The sequence below is a fragment of the Nematolebias whitei genome, chromosome 10 (assembly GCF_014905685.2).
Source record: "Nematolebias whitei isolate Nwh7 chromosome 10, NemWhi1, whole genome shotgun sequence".
Classification (NCBI taxonomy): Eukaryota; Metazoa; Chordata; class Actinopteri; order Cyprinodontiformes; family Rivulidae; genus Nematolebias; species Nematolebias whitei.
In genome coordinates this window covers 21314289-21334847 of record NC_056507.1, presented here as the reverse complement: position 1 = coordinate 21334847, position 20559 = coordinate 21314289, and the positions used below count along the sequence as shown (strand labels likewise).

Genomic DNA, 20559 nt, shown 5'->3' with positions numbered 1-20559 from the left:
TATGTATATACAGTATTTTCTTTTTTGCTTCTATTGGTTGCTCTTTTCATCAGGAGCCACCACAGCGAACTAACTTGCACGAAGATTTGGCAATAGTTTTTATTCCGGATGCCCTTCCTGACACAACCATAGACCACCGAGCTACCACAGCCCTCTGTGTGGAGCAGAGAGCTGCTATCTAGGGAGCCCGGGGGAGCAGATGGTGGGGGGCCTTGTGCAAGGGCCCAGAGTGGGGCAAATTAGGGTGGAGGCAGGTGTGGTTGTTTCACCTTTCCCATCAACATTTTGATGTTGTCGGTTCAGGGAGTTGAACCGGCAACCTTCCGATCACAGGCCCACCTTCTCTAGGCTCTGCGTCACCACTCCCATATATATACACTACATACACAGCCTGGTCCAAAAAAAAAAATATTGTCACCTGAATTTAACTAAGCAAATATGTACGAGTCTCCTATTGGATAATTACTGCATGGGCGATTAAGTAAAAAAAAAAAAAAAAAAAAAAAAAATCAAAAATACTTTATTAATCCCAGAGGGAAATTATTTGTTGTTGTAACTTGTTAGCTTCATTTCATTCAGAGATGTTATAGATGCTGATGGCTGAAGGCAGGAAGGATCTCTTGTAAAAGTCCATCCCACAGTGGATCCTAAGAAACTGGCTGCATATGCTGTCCAATCCGTCCACCCAGACTCGGCTGACCTCTCGGTTCCCCTCGGGCTGTAGGACCACCTGAATGCTGACAGCCATGAATTGCAGACAGCCAACTGTAGGTGCCGAGGGACGAGCCTGTCCTTTCAGCTGGCAGCAAGTTATTTAACCCCAACTGGTGCAATGAGTGTCTTCTCATTTCTTAAACAAAAACCTGTTATGTTACTGAATTTTAAAAACTCTGAAAAACAATGTTCCTGTTGAAGAATGACTAGGTAAATGTTCATCATGATGGGCTGACAGCCATGACAGCCATGAAGAACCTTAAAACATCAATAAAATATTAAAATTGATGCTGTCATAAAATTAGAATATCATGAAAAAGTTCATTTATCTCAGTAATTCCATTCACAAAGTGAAACTTGTATATTATATTCATTCATTATACACAGACTGATATATTTAAAATGTTTATTTATTTTATTGTTGATGATTATAACTGACAACTAATGAAGACCCCAAATTCAGTATCTCAGAAAATTTAAATATTAGTTAAGACCAATTAAAAAAAAGGATTTTTAGAAATGTTGGCCAACTGAAAAGTATGAATATGAAAAGTATAAGTATATACAACACTCAATACTTAGTTGGGGCTCCTTTGCCTGAATTATTGCAGCAATATGGCGTGGCATGGAGTTAATCAGTCTGTGTCACTGCTCAGGTGTTATGAGAGCCCAGGTTGCTCTGATAGTGACCTTCAGCTCTTCTGAATTGTTGGATTTGGCATCTCGCATCTTTCTCTTCATAATACCTGATGTATTTTCTGTGGGGTTAAGGTCAGGCAAGTTTGCTGGCCATCTAAGAACAGGAATACGATGGTCCTTAAACAAGGTACTGGTAGCTTTGGGACTGTGTGCAGGTGCCAAGTCCTGCTGGAAAATTAAATCTGCATCTCCATAAAGTTGGTCAGCAGCAGGAAGTGCTCTAAAACTTCCTGGTAGATGGCTACATTGACCTTGGACTTCAGAAAACACAGTGGACCAACACCAGCAGATGACATGGCACCCCAAACCATCACTGACTGTGGAAACTTGACACTGGACCTCAAGCAACATGGATTCTGTGCCTCTCCTCTCTTCCTCCAGACTCTGGAACCTTGATTTCCAAAGAAAATGCAAAATTTACTTTCATCAGAGAACATAACTTTGGACCACTCAGCAGCAGTCCCAGGAGAGACGCTTCTGACACGGTCTCTTTTTCAGGAGTGGCTCGACTCAAGGAATGTGACAGCTGAAACCCATGTCTTGCATACGTCTGTGCGTGGTGGTTCATGAAGCACAAATCCAGCTGCATTCCACCCTTGGTGAATCTCCCCCACATTTTGGAATGGGTTTTGTTTTACAATCCTCTCCAGGGTGCAGTTATACCTATTGCTTGTACACTTTTTTTCCCTACCATATTGTTTTCTTCACTTCGCCTCTCTATTAATGTGCTTGGACACAGAGTTCTGTGAACAGCCAGCCTCTTTAGCAATGACCTTTTGTGTCTTGCTCTCCTTGTGCAAGGTGTCAACGGTCATCTTTTGGACAACTGTCAAGTCAGCAGTCTTCCCCATGATTGTGTAGCCTACAGATCTAGAACGAGAGACCATTTAAGGCCTTTGCAAGTGTTTTGAGTTAATTAACTGATTAGAGTGTGGCACCAGGTGTCTTCAGTATTGAACCTTTTCACAATATTCTAATTTTCTGAGATACTGGATTTGGGGTTTTCATTAGTTGTCAGCTATAATCATCAACATTAAAATAAATAAACATTTTAAATATATCAGTCTGTGTTTAATGACTGAATATAATAAACAAGGTTCACTTTTTGAATGGAATTACTGAAATAAATCAACTTTTTCATTATATTCTAATTTTATGACCTAAAATTAAAATCCCTTTTTTGTTGTTGTTGCATATAGCAGAGAAAACAAGTCTTCTTTATAATAAATATCTAAAATTGCTGTAACAACCACTTCACTAGTTGCACAATCTATTTTTATTTTGGAAAAAAAGAGGAAAAAATTACAACAAAGTTTCAAGTCGTACTAAGTAAAGTTTAAGAACGGTTTTTACTGTTTATAATCATAAATATCAAGTTTAAAGTGTCCACGTGCAATGAAAACTTGATTTTGTTCCAACTGATCACAACTTTTAATATTTCAATACTTCTTCCTGAGTGTGCTTGTCACTGACAGAAGTCAAATAAACTTTTGTCTTGAGGGAAGATTCAATCAGAGTCCAAGGTGCCATAGGGTGGCAGCAGTCAGCTGCGAGTCAGGTCAGCTTTGAGTCCGCTACCAGAGTTTATTCTGGAGCTTTCTGCTCCAACTAGTCTGCTGTGAAAAAAAAACATTAATTATAAACAGTATATGTATGTTAACCTGTGACACTAAAAGTATGCATCTTTTCAATAAGTAAAAAGTTCATGTTTGGTAGTAATTAGAATTCCAAACATGCTATTTTCTTACAAAGATCCTTTGTGTTTGTGTCTACTTGAAATGTTAATGTGAATGTTAGTAGTCTGTGTATGCTCAGACCTCTGTTAAAACTTTTAGGCACAATTTCACACATTAAATGCACAATTTTCTTAACTACAAATGAAAACAGAAGATAACTGAATTTGTGTGTTTATCTTCATAATAAAAACTGCTTTGAACAGATTATAGTTTATTCATAATTACTTGGAAAAAGGGTCAAACTACTTAAGAAAGCTATAAACTATTTTTGCTGCAGATGAGTGAAATTTTCATTGGAAGTCATTTTTCCACTGAGAGAGATCAACACATAAATCAATGTTTTTTTTTTTTTTCAAATGTTTAAGTGTAATGAACATTTTTCTCTGGCACTCATATGTTCTTTATTATCTTGTTTTGTCTTTTGTTCTCATTTTGTCCTTAGCTTACTTCTTTAAACATTTTCTGTGAACATTGCAGCATTGGGTTCTTATGTAAGACCGGAACTGTTCAACAGAGAGCTCATTAGTGACAGCCAATCTTCTGTGTTCCTGTTTATGTTGTGTGCATGCATCTGCAGATTAAACACCCACTAATTATTGGCATTTGTCAGTGCTGTCTGTTGCGTGTACTGAACCATGAGTTTATAGAGAGTTGTGTTAATGTAGAGCCAGCCTGCTGGGACTGTCACACAGAGACTCACCACGAGAGGGTGGGACTTAGACAGCAGGACAATGCTGGTGTTTGTGCAACGGCTGGCTTTCTCAACTTGCTCTCGCTTGACTACCACTGCTGCAAGCATTGTTTGGGAGGAAAGTAAAGTGGACAGCTTGATCCTGTGTGTGGGATGCATCACCATAGGTAAGATTCCCTTTCTCCATCATCGCTGATCTGTGATGCTTTGTCTTTTATTTGTCTCATGAGGCTTGTGCTGGATAAACTGTATGGTCAGGGTGTTCTAGCCCAGTTTTGGGAAAAGCCGGAGGTTGGCTTGGTTTGAGGCACCCTCGTCTGTGCTTTGGCAGGATCACTACTGTGTGTGTGAATGGACCTAAAAGAAAGTTTCACAGAAAGAGGCTCAGCGAAAGGCTTATGTAGAGTGTGACTAGGCTTGAATAGAAGGTGAAAAGAATAATAAAATAAAGGAAACAGAAATGTATTATCTGCTGAGGTGAAGGGAGATTACTTGAAATGATGCTTGTCCAAATCAAGACAAGAAAATATTATTTAAGTCGCTCCCTGGTAATGACAGAGTGAAAGTTTGCAGAGGTAAAAAATACAGACAGAGTAGAGAAGGAGAGATTAAGAGGAAGAGATTAATTAGAGCTGAAAGAAGAGGAAATCAGGAGATTTAATAGTTCCAAAAGAGGACAGAAATGACATGATAGTTTTAAAAAAACGCAACCCAAGATAACATTTCAACTTTATAACACACACTACTCAAGCTTAAATACAAACTTCAAGATTAACAAAGGCACAAATCTTGTCAGATCTTTTTCCAACTTTGCTTTAAACGCTCTATTCAATCCTGTAAAGAAAAAAAAAAAAACGGAATTCCTAAAGCAGTGACACACCTACCATTCTTAGCCCCGGCCTCTGTTCGTTCAAATCCCTTTTAGCTGAAATCAGAGACTTCAGATGTTTGTTTTCTTTGTCTAATGTCTGAATATGTAAAAATAAGTCATTCTCATCCACCCACATTAAAATAAGCTGTGGATTTCATTTGTGGTTTGAGCAGGCAGGTGAAGGTTGGGCTGTGAGAGAGTGAAGACGGGGAGGAGGAAAGGGAAGAGAGAAGTGGGCCAGAGCGAGCAGCCCCTAAACAGCCAGGATGGGAGAAAAGAAAGTGAGGTAAGTAGTTGTATCTTGTTTGTTTAGCTCAGTCAAGATACTTCAAATGAATGATATCTGCTGCTTTAATGCTGGTACTTTGATTTATTTTATGCACCATATGTGCATTATATTTGTGCCTCTGGTTTTATTATTATACACATTAAATTTGTGCCTCCGCTCTTGGTGATTTGATGCAAATGTGTGTATGCATTTGTGTGTGTTGTTGATCCCTTCACAGTCTCCCTGCTAAGCTGATTAATGGGGGCGTGGCAGGACTGGTTGGTGTGACATGTGTGTTTCCTATTGACCTGGCAAAGACTCGCCTTCAGAACCAACAGGGCATCCAAGTCTATAAAGGAATGTGAGTGAGGTTTCCCCAGCCTCGTTTATTCTGACTTTGTAATTGACTTGTTACATAAAATGTTAAACTTTATGATTTTATTTTATTTTTTACTTTGCCATGACCGAATGCGATCATTATATGTTTTAGAACTTCAACTAATATTGGACTTAGATGGACTTTCACATCTTTGGCACAACAAACTAACGTTCATTTTATCTCAAAAACAAGCTAAAATGTGAACTCATCTGACCACAAAACACACCTTAGGCTATGTCCTTCTGTAATGTAAATTCCTGCCACACTGTGTGAAATAATGCTGTTTTTCCAAGATTCAAAAAAAGGTTGAAAAACAAAAACAACCAGACGTTCAACTTTTTGTTGAAAAGGAACAACATTCACAACATAAGAAAACCAAGGAACGGCAAAAAGGTAATTTTCAAAAATTACAACAGAAAGCGTCTTCTTCACAACAAATAACCAGTCATCAACAAGAGGAGGCCACCAATGCAAAGACTCAGGATCCATGGATTAAAAACATGTCCAACAGGACGCTGATGCAGCCAGAGATGGACGTACTAGCTAAAGACCTGAATTTAACCATTTCTCTACAGGAAATACCCATTGTGGAACTTCTCACTGACACTGAATCTACCATCAGGAACAAAAACCTGACTGAAACCGATGCTGAACAACTCAGGATGAACATAACAGCAACCCTCTCCAGTGTCAAACCACCTCCTTCAAATATCACACTGCAAGAAAGAAAAGCTACAGCATCACCTAGCAGGACCAAAGCATCACCATTTTACCAGCTGACAAAGCAAGATGCACAGTGGTCCTCAACACTTCTGATTGCCAGGACAAAATATCCACACTACTGAGTGACACCACTACACTACTTGTGGCTGTGGTGTAGAGGTATAGGGCAGCCGACTTGGGACCAGAATGTCACAGGTTCAACTCCCCGCCATACCCACATGCCATCTTGAACAAGATACCTAATCCCTAACTGGTCCCTGGGTACTTACATAGCTGTCCGCTGCTCCACATGGGTGTATCTCATGTGTGATGGGTTAAATACAGAGCACAAATTTCATCATTGTATAGAAATATACAATGAAGACAACACTTTCTTTCTTCTTCTACACATGAGACCTTGAAAAGGGACCCAACCAGCACATACAAAAAGATCACAGACGACCTCCAACAACTTGAAAAGGACAAGGTGATCAGTCGAGCATTTTACCACATATTATATCCAGAGGAAGTCATTCCATGCTTATATGGACTTTCCAAAGTCCACAAAAAAGGAACACCACTCAGACCCATCAGCAGCAGCATAAACTCGGTGACATTTAATATTGCAAAATATCTTGATGGTATTTTGGCTCCTCTTGTGGGAAACACATCACATCATTGAGAACTCCATGGACTTGGTTAATTTGAAGATGGCATCAGGAGAAACTCTTATCTTTTGATGTCATTTCACTTTTCACCCGTATACTCACATTAGAAGCAGTAGAAACCACCAGGAAACATCTTCAACAAGATAATGACCAGGACCAATTTCACCTCGGACCATATCTGTAGCCTGCTGGACCTTTATCTTTCCAGAACTTATTTCAAGTTCAATGGCAGCTTTTGCAGACAGAAGCATGGTTGTGCCATGGGAGCTCCAGTGTCACTGATTGTGGTCAATCTTTACATGGAGAAAATGGAACAAAGAGCCCTGAACTCCTTCAAAGGAACAGCACCAAGCCACTGGGGCAGATATATGGACGACATTCGAGTCAAAATCCATGCAGCAGAAGTAGAAGCGTTCAGCAAACACATCAAATCTGTGTTTACCAGTTTACTAGAGAAGTTGTCTACAATAACAAGCTGCCTTTTCTGGACTGTTTGGTGAAGATAGAAAGAAATGGAAGCCTCAAACTGAAGTTAACGTACTCGCACAGATCAGTACCTTCTGTTTGACTCTCACCATCCACGGAAACTGGAGCTTTCTGTCATTACAACCGTACACCACCCCTGTTGTGTTGAACATGGAACATGTCCCCACAAAGACAGAAGGGATTAAAAAAGAACAGAAGCATATCAAAGTAGCTCTCCAAACCTGAAAATATCCTAACTGGGCCTTTGTCAAATCTGGAGCATCTGAAAAACTCAGAAGGATTTTCTTCAAACACAACATCCTGGTATATTTCAAACCCAACAGGACCCTCAGACAGAGGCTGGTGATCTCAAAACCCAAACGGAGCGGTGTGATGTCTGCAGGTCGGTGCAGCGAAGAATGTTCAGACCTCTTCACTGGAGAAACTAAAACTCTCCACAGACGCAAGGCTCAACACCAGATAGCTAACTCTTCAGGACATGACTCAGTGGTCCACCTACATTTCAAGGACAAGGGACACTTTTGAGGACCAAAATGTTCATATTTTGGACAGAGAAGATTGATGGTTTGAGATGGGGGTGAAGGAAGCCATTTATGTCAAACAAGAAAAAAAACAACTTTAAAACAGAGGAGGTAGTCAGACTTCAGCTTTCAAAAACTTACGATGCAACATTAGGCCTGATTCCCAGCCAGGTAGGTCTGATACACACCTTCATGCAGGTGACCAAAACATCTCTCGTGAGCCAGGCAAACAGCCTAACGATCCTCCATTGTGCAGGGCGAGTAGTTAATCTAATCTGCATGTGAGGCTAGGCACACAACCAGGCCTCATGCAGTTCTATAAATGCTTGGAACTCCAGATATTTTAGAATTGATAACACCTCCTGGATGGAAAATAAGCATCTTCAGCTTCAGAATAGAAATACAGTTGTTTTTTTTAACCCTATTTTTTTAATTGGCCATGACCTGAACAACTGCGAATCTTCACTAGCACATTTTTCCAAGATATTCTTGAGCTACGTTGTTCAAAAAGACATGACCATATCCTGAAGGTGACTGAATCTTTTGTGTTTTTATCACTTATATTCATTCCCATAGGCTCACAGTAATTTTGCTATAAACGAACTGGACTTTGACAACATGGCAAACTACAAGCAATTCTTGCACAGAAAGATTACTTAGGTAGATGTTCTTTTTATACCCAATCCAGACACCCTGACCAGTCACCAATCAACATGCTGATTTTAGAATGTTTCAAAATAATAGTAAATGGACCTTAAACATGTTTCATTTCTCCTATTTACAAGATTTATTTAGACCTTTAGCCCATATTATTTTTACAAGTGAAAACACCTAAAAGTTATTTTCTTCATAGCAGTGTCAGGTTTAAAACTAAAGTTTAAAACTTTGCTACTTTTCTGGAAGTAGTGTTTGGTTTTCTCGTGTCTTTCCTCTGAATCTCATTGGTGGACCACGGTAGACCAGATTTATGGAAACGTTTGAGTCTCGTGCTGTAGTTAAATTAACCCAGAACACATTATTATTTTTTATTATTAAGGATCCTTCTGTTTGTGACCATGACTTTATTTGAAATGAAAATTAACCGGCAGAGTAAAAGACATATTCTGTTTTCAAAAGGTTGTGAAACAGTGCACATATGGTGAGCATCAGTATTACAAGCTGATTGGGTGGGGTCATCCTGTTTGTGTTCAGCAGCTTGTGGGTTTTCCACTGTGAGTCACTCATGGAAAATGCTTTGACTAAATCCTCCCTTTCACTGTGAGGCAGTCTATCACTATTTCTTCTCTTTGCAAATTAAAAGAGCATTTCAAAGTAGCTTAATGTTGCTTTTTGTTACAGTATTTGGGTTAAAGCTAGACTTTCAGCTCAGCATAAATAAAGACTTGTAATTTTGAATTTGCCTACGAGTCTGTAGAGTTCTATAAGATGATGGTAGATGTGAATACTAGGATGAAGAACATTATGAAGTCACATCCCATTGTATCACAAAGAAAACACAACAACAAATAAAAATAGTTTTTCTTTATTGTCTTTAAAGGTTTGACTGTCTGGCCAAGACGGTGCGATCAGAGGGGTATTTTGGATGCTACAGAGGTAAAGTTTGCATTTCTCATCCATGTAACTGACTAGACTGATGCTCTAAATGTGGCCTCTCTCCTGCTGCTCACCCCACCCTTGATTATTTTATTGTGGTAACCATTATCTGCTGTTATTTGTACTCAGCGCTGAGCACTAAGCTGTCTGCTCCGAGTGTTTATCTTACTGGAGACCGTTGAGTGTCACTGACATCCATTCGTCTGTCTTCTGCAGGTGCAGCAGTGAACCTCACACTAGTCACACCAGAAAAAGCAATCAAACTGGCAGCCAATGATGTCTTTAGACAAAAGCTCTCTAAAGATGGGTAATTTTCTTAAAGTTGTACATTTGGTGCAATAAATTCTTGAAAGGATCCTACTTTATTTACATTGCATTCACTTGCTCACTGTTGCCGATGCTACTCAGGCATTTGCCCCTGTGGGGTGAGGTCCTGGCTGGATGTGGGGCTGGGACTTGTCAGGTGGTGGTCACAACTCCCATGGAGATGCTTAAAATTCAGCTGCAAGACGCAGGAAGGCTTGGTGAGTTAAATACAAAAACTGACATTACCACTATGGTACAGTGTAAACATCATTAATCACATTGTACAGAGAAAACTGCCGGGTTCTGTTTTCTAACCTGACATGGATTTATGTTCACCGGTTAGCTTCACGGCGACCTATGCCTACTTCAGCTCAGGCTGCAGCCCCCGATCCTGCTGCATCATTTGTAGCCCAACCAACTCGTCCTCAGCGGCCCTCAGCTACTGGCATCACTGTGGAGCTTCTGAAGACTCGTGGCTTGGCTGGTCTCTACAAGGGGGCAGGAGCCACCTTAATGAGGTTTAACGCATACAAACTATTATGTATCTATACCAACTATATATAAAGACTATTATTACAAGTATGTAAGGCTGTGTTTAAAAACTAGCACCCATCTGTCATAATCAGTTATGGCAAGAGAAGTGAACAAAGCACATTCAACCAAATATAATTTTAGGTATACTAACATTTTGCTAACTTTTAGTTTCAAACAGCCCACAACAGTCGTTTTCCACAAAACTTTCAATGTGTGTAAGAACATTTAAATCTAAGAATCAAACTACTTGTGTCTTACCTTATGCACTAGTGTGCCATTTCTAGTTTTATGATGCAGTCTTTTAGCTACGTTGCTATGAACCATTGTCTGGGTTCACTCAGATTTCTTCCAATCAACTCGACTCATACTGAGCTGATTTCAGATTACATAACTCCAACAGCGTTTGTTGTGACAAATCTACCAATCGACACAGATCAATAAAGTCCTGCAGCTATGTCTGCTCGTTGCGCCGTTATTGAATGGGTTAACCTCTCATGACTTATCTTTATTTCACCTTAAATTATCCAACATTTGATTTTCTTCCCATTAACCCATTAGTTCCTTTTTTTAAATTTCCTTCTTTTTCCTTCACATGTAATCCTTATTCTGTTAAATGTATGCCTTTTTTAGGGATGTCCCTTTCTCAATGATCTACTTCCCTCTGTTTGCCAACCTTAACGCACTGGGCCGAGAGAGTACAGGCAGCCCTGCCGATGTGCAGGCCCAAGCACCATTCTGGCAGTCCTTCGTGGCTGGTTGCTCCGCTGGATCTGTGGCAGCTGTGGCTGTTACACCGCTGGATGGTAAGTCAGAGACAGAGATGCCTTAAAATAAAGCTGTACACCACTGTCTCTGCAAAACGGCAGTGAGAATTTAACGTGTAAATATATCAAGTTCCAAAAGTGCTACAGTCTAATAAACCATTCAACAATTAGTCGTCAGTAATGAACTAGATTTCAAAATAACTACATTAAAACAATAGTTCTGATCTTTTAAGATGGGTTTCAGCGACAGAGTTGTGAACAGTTAACATCTTACCTGTTGCAGATAGCTCTTTATATAACATAAATAAAAAAAGCAAAGTTGAATTCTGACCAGATTAATGAGTTAATGGCTAGTCCAAGTGGGCCAAGACCAAAGTGAATTGCTGCCGTCATAAAACAACTCCAATCTCAAAAGATTCACGCAAACCATATTTATAAACTTTTACACTGCCTTCAGTTTTGCACTACACAGTTACTCAAGCAGAAAATAACCCCAGGCTGCACTGGAAGGGCTAAAACTAGCTACTGCTGCTTGTGTCAGCACATTAAAACAATACAATGCAACTTTTGAAAAAGATAATAGCGGTCTTCTTCTAAAGCTCAACAGCTTTGCTCATAAGAAAAACAAATCTAAAACGGATCTGTTGAAACTTTGTGTAAAATGTAAATAAAATCAGAATGCAATGCTTCGTAGATCTCATACACTCATTTCATTCACAGTGGAACATAACATATAAAATATTTAAACAAAAAAAATTGTAATTATTATTTTTTTTAGGAAAAATTAGGATATAATTTTATGGCAGCAACACATCTCAAAAAAGAACAGTAGCAACTTCTTCCTTTTTTGGCTTGCAGGGGTCACTGGTGCCCTTATCCATCTATCACTGTGCAAGAGGTGGGGGACACCCTGGACAAGTCTCCAGTCCATCACAGGGACACATAGAGACAAACAACCATTCACTCTCTCACTCACACCTAGGGACAATTTAGAGTTACCAATCAGCCTAACATGTTTTTGGTCTGTGGGAGGAAACTGGAGTACCTGGAGAAAACCCACATATGCACGGAGAGAACATGCAAAGTCCACCCAGAAGGGCCTCCTGACTGGGAATTGATCCGGCGACCTTCTCGCTGATAGGCAACGGCTCTACCAACTGAACCACCGTGCTGCCACATAGTAGCAACAAAGTTTGTAGAAGTGGTACAAGCAAGAAACGGCTAGAAAAGCATTTTGAAACCAGTTAGGTTAAATGGCAAGAGTCAGGTAATTTTCGCATCTTCAAAAACAAACACATGACAAAACAGTTTAGACCTGGGGATGTTAGTAGGCAACACTACACATGAAATGGACAAGTGTTTTTTTTAAGGGGGGGAATACCTTGGGACATTACACCAAGTTATACATAATTATATACCAGTGGGCCAATGGTCTACTCATGTTTATATCCATTAGATGTAAACGGTGCTATCACTGTAAAATATGCTCTAAATGGCAAAGTTTCACGAGCTGAATATAGATGTCTAACGATGTCACCTTGTTTTAAATACACACACAGTAATCAAGACCCGTCTTCAGACGTTGCAGAAAGGTGAAGGGGAGGACACATACAGAGGGATTTTTGACTGCACAAGGTAAGGCTGTAGTCTAGAATTAAACATGAGCCTGCTCAACATTTTATAATAAATTATAATGCTTCTTTTTCTTTCATTAATTGTCTTCTGTGTGTCTTTTGTCTTCTTCAGGCGCATCATGAGGCGAGAGGGCCCGTCGGCCTTCCTGAAGGGCGCAACATGTCGTGCTTTAGTAATCGCTCCTCTTTTTGGTATTGCGCAGGTTGTTTACTTTCTTGGGGTAGGGGAGGCGGTTCTGGGTTTGTTAGGATAGCGGTGACTGGTGTTTGTGGCGGTTGTGTAGTTTCTGTAAAACTGCCATGCTGCACAGAATGAATGACACAATCAGGAGAGACGACAGAGAAACACAGCTACTCTCCACTAACCAATGGAAGATTATTAAGACATTCTGCTTACTAAGAAACAGACAAGTTCAAGCTATTAATTCACTCTCTAGGTTTTTACATGCTGTCTGCTGAGCTCTGTCCAGTAAAGAAGGTTCTGTGTGTGTAACTAATCTGAGTAAAGTATGTGTACAGAATCTCTGTTAGCTATGGAGCTGCTTTGTGCAATAGTATGTCTGAGCCCATTTATTTCACCTAAGGGGGGATTATTCTGTCTGGCTGCAATGAAAGAACTGTTGTATGCTATTTTTGAGGCTGCTAACTAAAATGCCTACCAACTCCATGGTTTGTGCATCATGTTTATGGAAGTAACACATTTCTCAGACAATATCCAAAACAACTTGATGCTAAGTACTTATCTTCCAAACCTAATCATTTAGGTTTTCTTGAGTGATGTCAACTTGCCAACCAACCATCAGCTTATTCTGTTATGCATTCCTCCCACTCCTTCCTGTAGGTCAGAGTTGTAATCTTTTGCTGGACTGGGAGGAGCTCTCTACCAATCTCTCTAAGGTCTTTTGTTAATCTGAAGGTAATTCTTTAATCCCTGTGATAGCATACGATACACCTTCAAACACGGCTCACTTCCTGCTCAAAGGCCACGGGTTGGACTGCTGAGCTACTATCACTTTGTTCTCCCCAAAGCTGTCAAAAGTGGAAGTCAGAATGGGAGATGGTTAATTTTCTTGCTTGGTTCCAGTATACTCAATGTTGCTTCCAGTGATGTGCACACAAGAACTGAAACAAATGCAATCAACGCCTTATTGTTGCTGATAGTTTGTAGAGCATCAAAACATCAAGTCTTAAATGAAATTATAACTGTTAGGTCCAAGGCGGAAGTAAGGCAGCTTGTTTTGCCAACTGGTATTACTTAAACGCACAGGGTGACACTAAAAGCTTTTTTTAAAAAACTTTTTACTACAAGACAGATTGCTGATGTGGCTATTGTCTTACTACATTTACCTCGTTGTAGAAAACGTAGCCTTAGTAAACCGTTTACAAAATGTAAATAAATATATCACAAACATGCTAAATTTTCTGTGTGATCATTTTTTTTAATTTTAGAATGATTCAAAGCAATATAAACACACATGCACATGTTATTTTGTTTTTTGGCTATAGTTTACAACAACAAAAAAACAGTAATGCAAAGACATCTTTGGTATGCAGCTTTTTCCATTTTAAGAGTTTAGAGCAAATATTTTCATTGCTGCTGCAGTATAAAGCAGTTTTCCATTAGGGAGGTCAGTAAGAAGACAGTTATTCAGACGTAAAAGAGCACTTGCTGAGTTTTTAATCAGTCCATCAGTTTATAACAATAAACAAAAACAGCCCTTTTAAAGGACTCTGAAAATTCTTATGTGGCTCTAGAGGCTCTCATCTTCTGTAACAGTGTCCGCAGTGTTCTGTTTAAACGTTAATCCTGGAACTTACGGTTAGGGTTGGCACCAAATAATGTCATTCTGATTTCAGGCATCATCTGTGAGAGAGGAGAAACAACACAAAACAGAAAAATCACTTTTTGTTTTGCCTTTTAATCCATCCATCCATTATCTTTACCCACTTCTTAAAATACATTGAAAGTGTACCAAGTTGTTGTCTAGAAATAATAATAATAATTTGCATGTTTCACTGAGGGCTTTGCAGCACTATTTTTATAAGCTGCTACATTTTTTGAGAACAAGAGTAGACGAGACAAACAACTAATATTTAGTCAAAAATACATACAGTATACACAATAACGTATGGATAGGTTTGAAGAAATAAAAAAGCTGCTTTTATTTATATACATTTTCAATTTATAGTAATTATTACCGGAATATGTGAATCAATAATAGAGCAGGGCTTTAAGAAAAACATATAAATTCAAATTATTCATTGATTTTTTTTTAATCAAAGATTCATTGACCCTCTAGATGTGGATAGATACATTTTAACCAAAGCTGTTTTTAATTCACACACTTAAAAAAATAAATATATATATATATATATATATATATATATATTTTTTTTTTTTTTAATGCACCTGGCAGCATCTGCAGTCATGTTCAAGAGGCAGGGAATACTTTCACAGAACAAAAATCTTATCACTTCAAAACAACAATAACAACTGAGATTTATCACTTTTCTTACATGAAAATGAGAATCAGAATTCATCAGTTGCATTAACTTATGGTTTAAAAAAAAATCACGATTTTTACATAAAATAAATGAGTCTGACTTAAACATTACATGATTTTTGTACTCAGTTCTTCAAAACTAAAGCCAGTTAAGCTCAAAATAAAATAATCAAGCTGTGCTGCCCCCTACAGATGACTGCCAAAAGCTGCATTTAACAGTCAAACTGCATCCTCTGCACATTTTTGTACCTGCTGTGCCATAAGTTCAAGCCTGCTCTCCAAAGTGTTGGAAACCTTGATCTTTCCATTATCGTTATACATTTCAATTCCTCCACAGCTGTGAAAACAAAGAAAACAAAGACGACATGAAACTCAAATCAACTCTTTATAATCTCAGTCAAAAGGAACCAAAAAAAAAAAAATCCATCAATTTAAAATGAAAGGCTAAAACTTTGAATTACTGTACATTAGCCAGTCATACATGTTAGATGGAAGAAAACGATCCGGGTCAATTTTGACAGTTATTTTGATCTTCACTGCCTCTTGGTAGATGGGAATGTTCTTATTAACTGCAGCCTGGCAGGTCATAAAGCAGAAAGCATCAATATACGTCATGCACAGAAAAGTCTGCAAAAAAAACAAAAGGTCAACTCAGTCTTACCTGAACCATTTCTACATCTTGCTGTCGGCAGCGGATGGTTACTTGAGACTCAAGCAGTTTGTAAAATCCCTAAAAGGTTAATAAACAAATCAAACTACGAAAACAAAAAGAACTGACAAACTGGGGGATTTACAATACCTGAAGCACCAGGCCCTCCATCAGTTTGGAGTACCTATTAGGATCCTTGGCGATCTCCGAAAGTCTTTGACAAGCCTCATTTAGCAGATCCTTAACCATAAACCCAAACAGAAGGAGAAAGTCTGACATCTAAGTTGAATATGATCAACACCACATGATGAGTGAGCACTTATCTCTGGTAAAAGCAATAAATTGCTATAAGCATAGGCACACGTGCCTTCTTCTGACATTTTTAAACAAGATGAGAAAACATCCTTGTTTTAAAAAGCCATACGACAGTCATGGTGACGCATTTCCGTGTCAAAGTAAACAAATACTATGTAAATCTGTGTAAGACATGAGCGCTGAGCTCTCACCATGACCATGTCGTCTCGAGCCTTCAGCACCTTCAGCCTCCCTTGGTTCTTCAGGTTAGACATCTGGCTGAGAAGAGAAGGTTATTACTTTATTTTTTTTCCCCCATTCAAACTTTATTCATACAGGTTAATCCCACTGAGCCTCAGGGACTAATTTACATGACAGACCTGTTTTTTTTTAAACAAAGAGTGATGACAACAAAAGACAATCATAAAGGATGTGTACAAACTGAGAATAACAAGTGAAAATAAAATGGTATTTAAAAGATGTAAATACAAAAAAACCTCTTATGAGCTTTATATACAGCAGACAAGCTTACGGTTTGTGTTTAACTCTAGTTCTCTTTGCTTGTATGACAGAGGGCTACATTCATAATGCTAATTTTTATTTAGAAGTCTCCAGAGGCCCTAAAACATATATGTCACACTCAAGGCCCGGGAGCCAAATGTGGCCCTCGTTGACATCTTATCTGGCCCCCAAGATGTTATTTTAAATGTAAAATACTTTTATCACGTTCATTTTTTTTCAGTAATCTTTGATTATGAGGTCAAAAGTGAAGCAGAGAACGTCAAATGAGACCAATCAAACTCTTGTTGAGGAACCTGCAACTAAGAAAAGATGCTGGGTATCTAACTTGAGTTAATGTAGATTCTGAAACAGGCCCTTACTTTGAAAACGGCTTTAATTTTGGCCCCCTTTTGTAAGTGAGTTTGACACCCCCCTAAAACAATTGTTCAGTGCTGTGACTTCCAAGAAGTATGGAAATAATAATAAAACATGCCTGCATCTTTTGCAATCCCAATGTTGTCAAAAAAAAAAAAAAAAAGTAGACTCAAAGTGATTTCTATATAACAAAAAAAAAATCAACTCACATTTTCTTATGCTGCTCTATCTGCTTTTCTTTCTTCTCGAAATAATCCATGATTTTCACTCTCTGAGTCTGCACCAGACGACCTTTCTCAATGTTGAATTCTTCCTCTGCCTGTAAACAAATATATTGGTTCATTTCCAGTCACAATATTCACAAGACGGACGGGCAGGCCTCAGTTACCTTTGCATCGATTTCCTCAACTTTCTCATTGGCTTCTTGCTCAATGAAGGCCATCATGTGCTTGATCTGTCAGAAGAGTCCAAATCATTTGTTTGGGTTTAAATGTCAGGAAAAATGCATGTTTTTTTTTTTTAATTGGCCGACTTTATTAATAAAACTGAGCAACTCAAGGTTGATAAAACATCTAACAGACTTCAGTTTGAATTGTCTCAAACAAGTAGAAAATAAACAACTAAAACGTTGCCTGGGTCGATTTGGTTCCGTTAGCTTTTTTTGGTTGTTTTGTTTACATTTCACTAACGTAATTAAACACAGCTGTTACAACTTTAACCACTTTACCTGCTTTTGAACGTCAGCGTCAGTGAGTGCCATGTCTATTATTTTTTAAGTTTTAGTACTTTAAACTCGTCAATAAATCCTCTGAGCAGCTTCAACTTTGTCACGAAAGAGTATCCGTCAAGAAGAGGATCCACTTTTTTTCTCTCCAAGTTTCTAGTCGAGGTTGTTACAAAAGACTTCCGGTAAATATTTTCAAAATAAAAGAAATGTATTATATTTGGCAGTAAGTCAGATTTATGTCATTTATTACATGTGGTGGAACGAGATTATATACACAGGATTCACGCAGTAAATGAAAAACAGCAATAGGATCTAAGATATGAACTAAGAAAAACATAAACTAAATGTACACTAAACACTAATCGCGTAAAAACATACGCCGAACAGCAGCACGAACATGAGTCTGTGTGAGCAGATGAGCATGCATGAACACAGCAGCATGAAACAGATCAGCAGCAACATGATGTGATTTTTCACAGTGATTCTGGTTAGATATTCATGACCGGGGTGTAAAACACACCTACAAAAGGGGGCCAAAATTAAAACCGTTTTCAAAGTAAGGGCCGGTTTCAGAATCTACATTAACTCAAGTAAGACACCCAACATCTTTTCTTGGTTGCAGGTTCCTCAACAAGAGTTTGACTGGTCTCATTTGACATTCTCTGCTGTACTTTTGACATCATAATCAAATAGTACTGAAAAAAATTAAAGTTATAAAAGCATTTTACATTTAAAATAACATCTTGGGGGCCAGATAAGATGTCACTGAGGGCCACATTTGGCCCCCGGGCCTTGAGTTTGACAGATTCAGGGTAGAAACTGTTCCTCAGTCTAGTGCTTCTACACTAAATGCTCCTTAGCCTCCTTCCTGAGGGGAGCGGGGCAAAAAGTATGTGTGCTGGGTGAGTGGGGTAAATGGACTGTACTTATATAGCGCATTTCTATAATAATAATAATAATAATAATATATTTTATTTGTATAGCACTTTTCTAAATACTCAAAGACACTTCTGATCTATCTGATCAAGATACTCAAAGCGCTTTACAGCACAATCTGTGTCCTCATTTACCCATTCATACAGCATTCTACTATATCTCTACAAAGCTAATTGAACAAATCATTCTAACGAGACTAATCAGTGCTTTTTCACATTCATACACCAGTGGGACACACATTGGAGGCAATGAGGGGTTCAGTGTCTTGCCCAGGGACACGTTGGCATGTGACAGCTTTTTCATTCAACCTTTATTTAAACAGATAAATCACATTGAGCCTCAAAGACACATTTACAAGTGAGACCTGTTTGGACAGACAAAAACAGTGGTTAACTGGACGCATGTAGGAGTTGGAGGCGAAAAAAATTCTATCAGACTTTTTTTTTCCTGCCTGTGAAAAAAACCCTCTAATATTAAAAACACCTCGCACAAACAAGCACAAATTGATGTAGACATTCTGCAGAGGCGGGGAGGCAAGAGCGGTCAGCATGTTCATAGATGCTCTAAAGGGCAATGTAAGAGTTCTGATAAGGATGGAAAAATCTGTCAATGTCCTCCGATGAGATCCATAAACATTCTCGAGGTATGTCGAGGAATGGCCAAGAATAACGTCTATGAGAATCCAAGAGTCCTGAAAGGATGACACTATTTTATTCAGCTGGTTCCATCTGGTTATCAGTTGGAAATTCCTCAGGGAGGGAGTGGTGAACGTCAGATCACATGTTCTCCAGGCGAATTCAGATAAGATGACCTTCAAGGCCACCCAGGGGAGCCAAATTCAGATAAACACACAGTTGTTTTGGGGACAGGCAGAACTTAGTGACATCTACCTTGAGTCTGTGTTGGTCGACTCGGTTCCGAAATGTCCAAATTACATGGCCACACCGATGGAACGTGACTGAGTAAAATCCCCAAGATCTGATCCATTCAAACCAAAGCATTTGAGTCCGGGTACTCGAGGCACGAACCAAGCCATCATAAAGGCGAGCAGCATGAATGGTCCAAATTTGCTGCCGACGACTTCTTTGATTGTAGATAAAACCAGCAGTCGAATCCAAAAAGCAGGAACCAGTTATCGAAAATCCAATTAAATATGCGTCCTTAAAATCCACAAATGGCAGCAGAGATAGACACATCATCAAGTCTTCAAGTCGATGAGATATCCAGCTGCATGAGTGCCAACAGGGCAAATCGGCTTGCCTAAAGCCTGTCTTCTCTTCGAAGAAATGTTGTAAATTGAGTTGAGGGACCAACTGATCAAAACAAGTCCATAATTATGGTTCGGAAGAAATGCAAGAGAGGCTCACAAGCAGTTTCACCGACAGAGAGACAGAGCAGCCAAGCAAGGCGGAGAGGGAGGGGAGAAGCAGCCGAACTCGACAAGAGCAAGTGGTGAAGCTGGTGGTGGATTTGAACCCCCAACTCTTGCATTGGAGGACGACTGCTCTAACTACTCAGCCACAGCCGCCCATTTAGAGGTGTGTGATGGTGGGGAGGCTGACTCCAACAGACTTCTGAGCAGCCTTCACCACTCTCTGCAAAGCTTTTCTTTCTGCTTTTCTTATATTTATATAAGAATTTATATTTTAAAGCATTTATAATTTTTACATGTATATTAATATTTAGCCCTTAGTGTAATAACAGACAACAAAAAAGTCGAGAATCCTTTTGAAGGCATCTTCTCAAATGTGTTAATCTTATGACAGCACTTCCTAGTTAACTGAACTCGTGCTCCAACTGTTGCTAGGATACGCGAAATTTGCGCAGTTGGTTTCCAGTCGGCTGGTGAGGGTGTTATTTTGAAAGGGTGTCACAGGAACTCCGGTGTTGTGTTTTCACGCGTTTCAGCTGAAGTTCGGAGCACGTTGTGCGAGTTGTGCGCTGCTGCTGCCAGCCAGAGGTGGTCTGCTCAGTTTTTTCAGCTACTGTTACAGACAGTTGTGTCGC

General features: G+C 39.1%; 2 protein-coding genes across 2 annotated transcripts; one reads left to right on the top strand and one right to left on the bottom strand.

Annotated features, from left to right (window-relative positions):
* Positions 1-3881: 3881 nt before the first annotated feature.
* Positions 3882-12933, top strand: slc25a18 (solute carrier family 25 member 18). The gene is made up of 10 exons (XM_037683452.1): positions 3882-4007; positions 4885-4997; positions 5218-5340; positions 9273-9328; positions 9545-9635; positions 9737-9852; positions 9978-10152; positions 10799-10971; positions 12492-12567; positions 12679-12933. The coding sequence occupies exons 2-10, from the start codon at positions 4978-4980 to the stop codon at positions 12818-12820; spliced, it is 972 nt and encodes a 323-aa protein (XP_037539380.1). The 5' UTR covers positions 3882-4007; positions 4885-4977; the 3' UTR covers positions 12821-12933.
* A 1138-nt stretch (positions 12934-14071) lies between these two features.
* Positions 14072-17769, bottom strand: atp6v1e1a (ATPase H+ transporting V1 subunit E1a). The gene is made up of 9 exons (XM_037682782.1): positions 17617-17769; positions 17278-17343; positions 17099-17208; positions 16226-16292; positions 15870-15959; positions 15732-15800; positions 15552-15646; positions 15320-15407; positions 14072-14430 (listed from the first exon to the last, which is right to left on the bottom strand). Exons 1-9 carry the CDS (start codon positions 17647-17649, stop codon positions 14368-14370), a joined length of 681 nt encoding a protein of 226 aa, XP_037538710.1. The 5' UTR covers positions 17650-17769; the 3' UTR covers positions 14072-14367.
* Positions 17770-20559: the final 2790 nt, after the last annotated feature.

Excerpts from the sequence above, each read along its gene's own strand:
- atp6v1e1a (XM_037682782.1), bottom strand. The coding sequence starts at position 17,649 with ATGGCACTCACTGACGCTGACGTTCAAAAGCAG. Across the intron at positions 17,209-17,277 it reads TTGAGGAAATCGATGCAAAG|GCAGAGGAAGAATTCAACAT; the intron begins GTAACTGAGGCC and ends ATTTGTTTACAG. Across the intron at positions 15,960-16,225 it reads CTCGAGACGACATGGTCATG|GATCTGCTAAATGAGGCTTG; the intron begins GTGAGAGCTCAG and ends TTTATGGTTAAG.
- slc25a18 (XM_037683452.1), top strand. The coding sequence starts at position 4,978 with ATGGGAGAAAAGAAAGTGAG. Across the intron at positions 4,998-5,217 it reads ATGGGAGAAAAGAAAGTGAG|TCTCCCTGCTAAGCTGATTA; the intron begins GTAAGTAGTTGT and ends ATCCCTTCACAG. Across the intron at positions 5,341-9,272 it reads ATCCAAGTCTATAAAGGAAT|GTTTGACTGTCTGGCCAAGA; the intron begins GTGAGTGAGGTT and ends TTGTCTTTAAAG.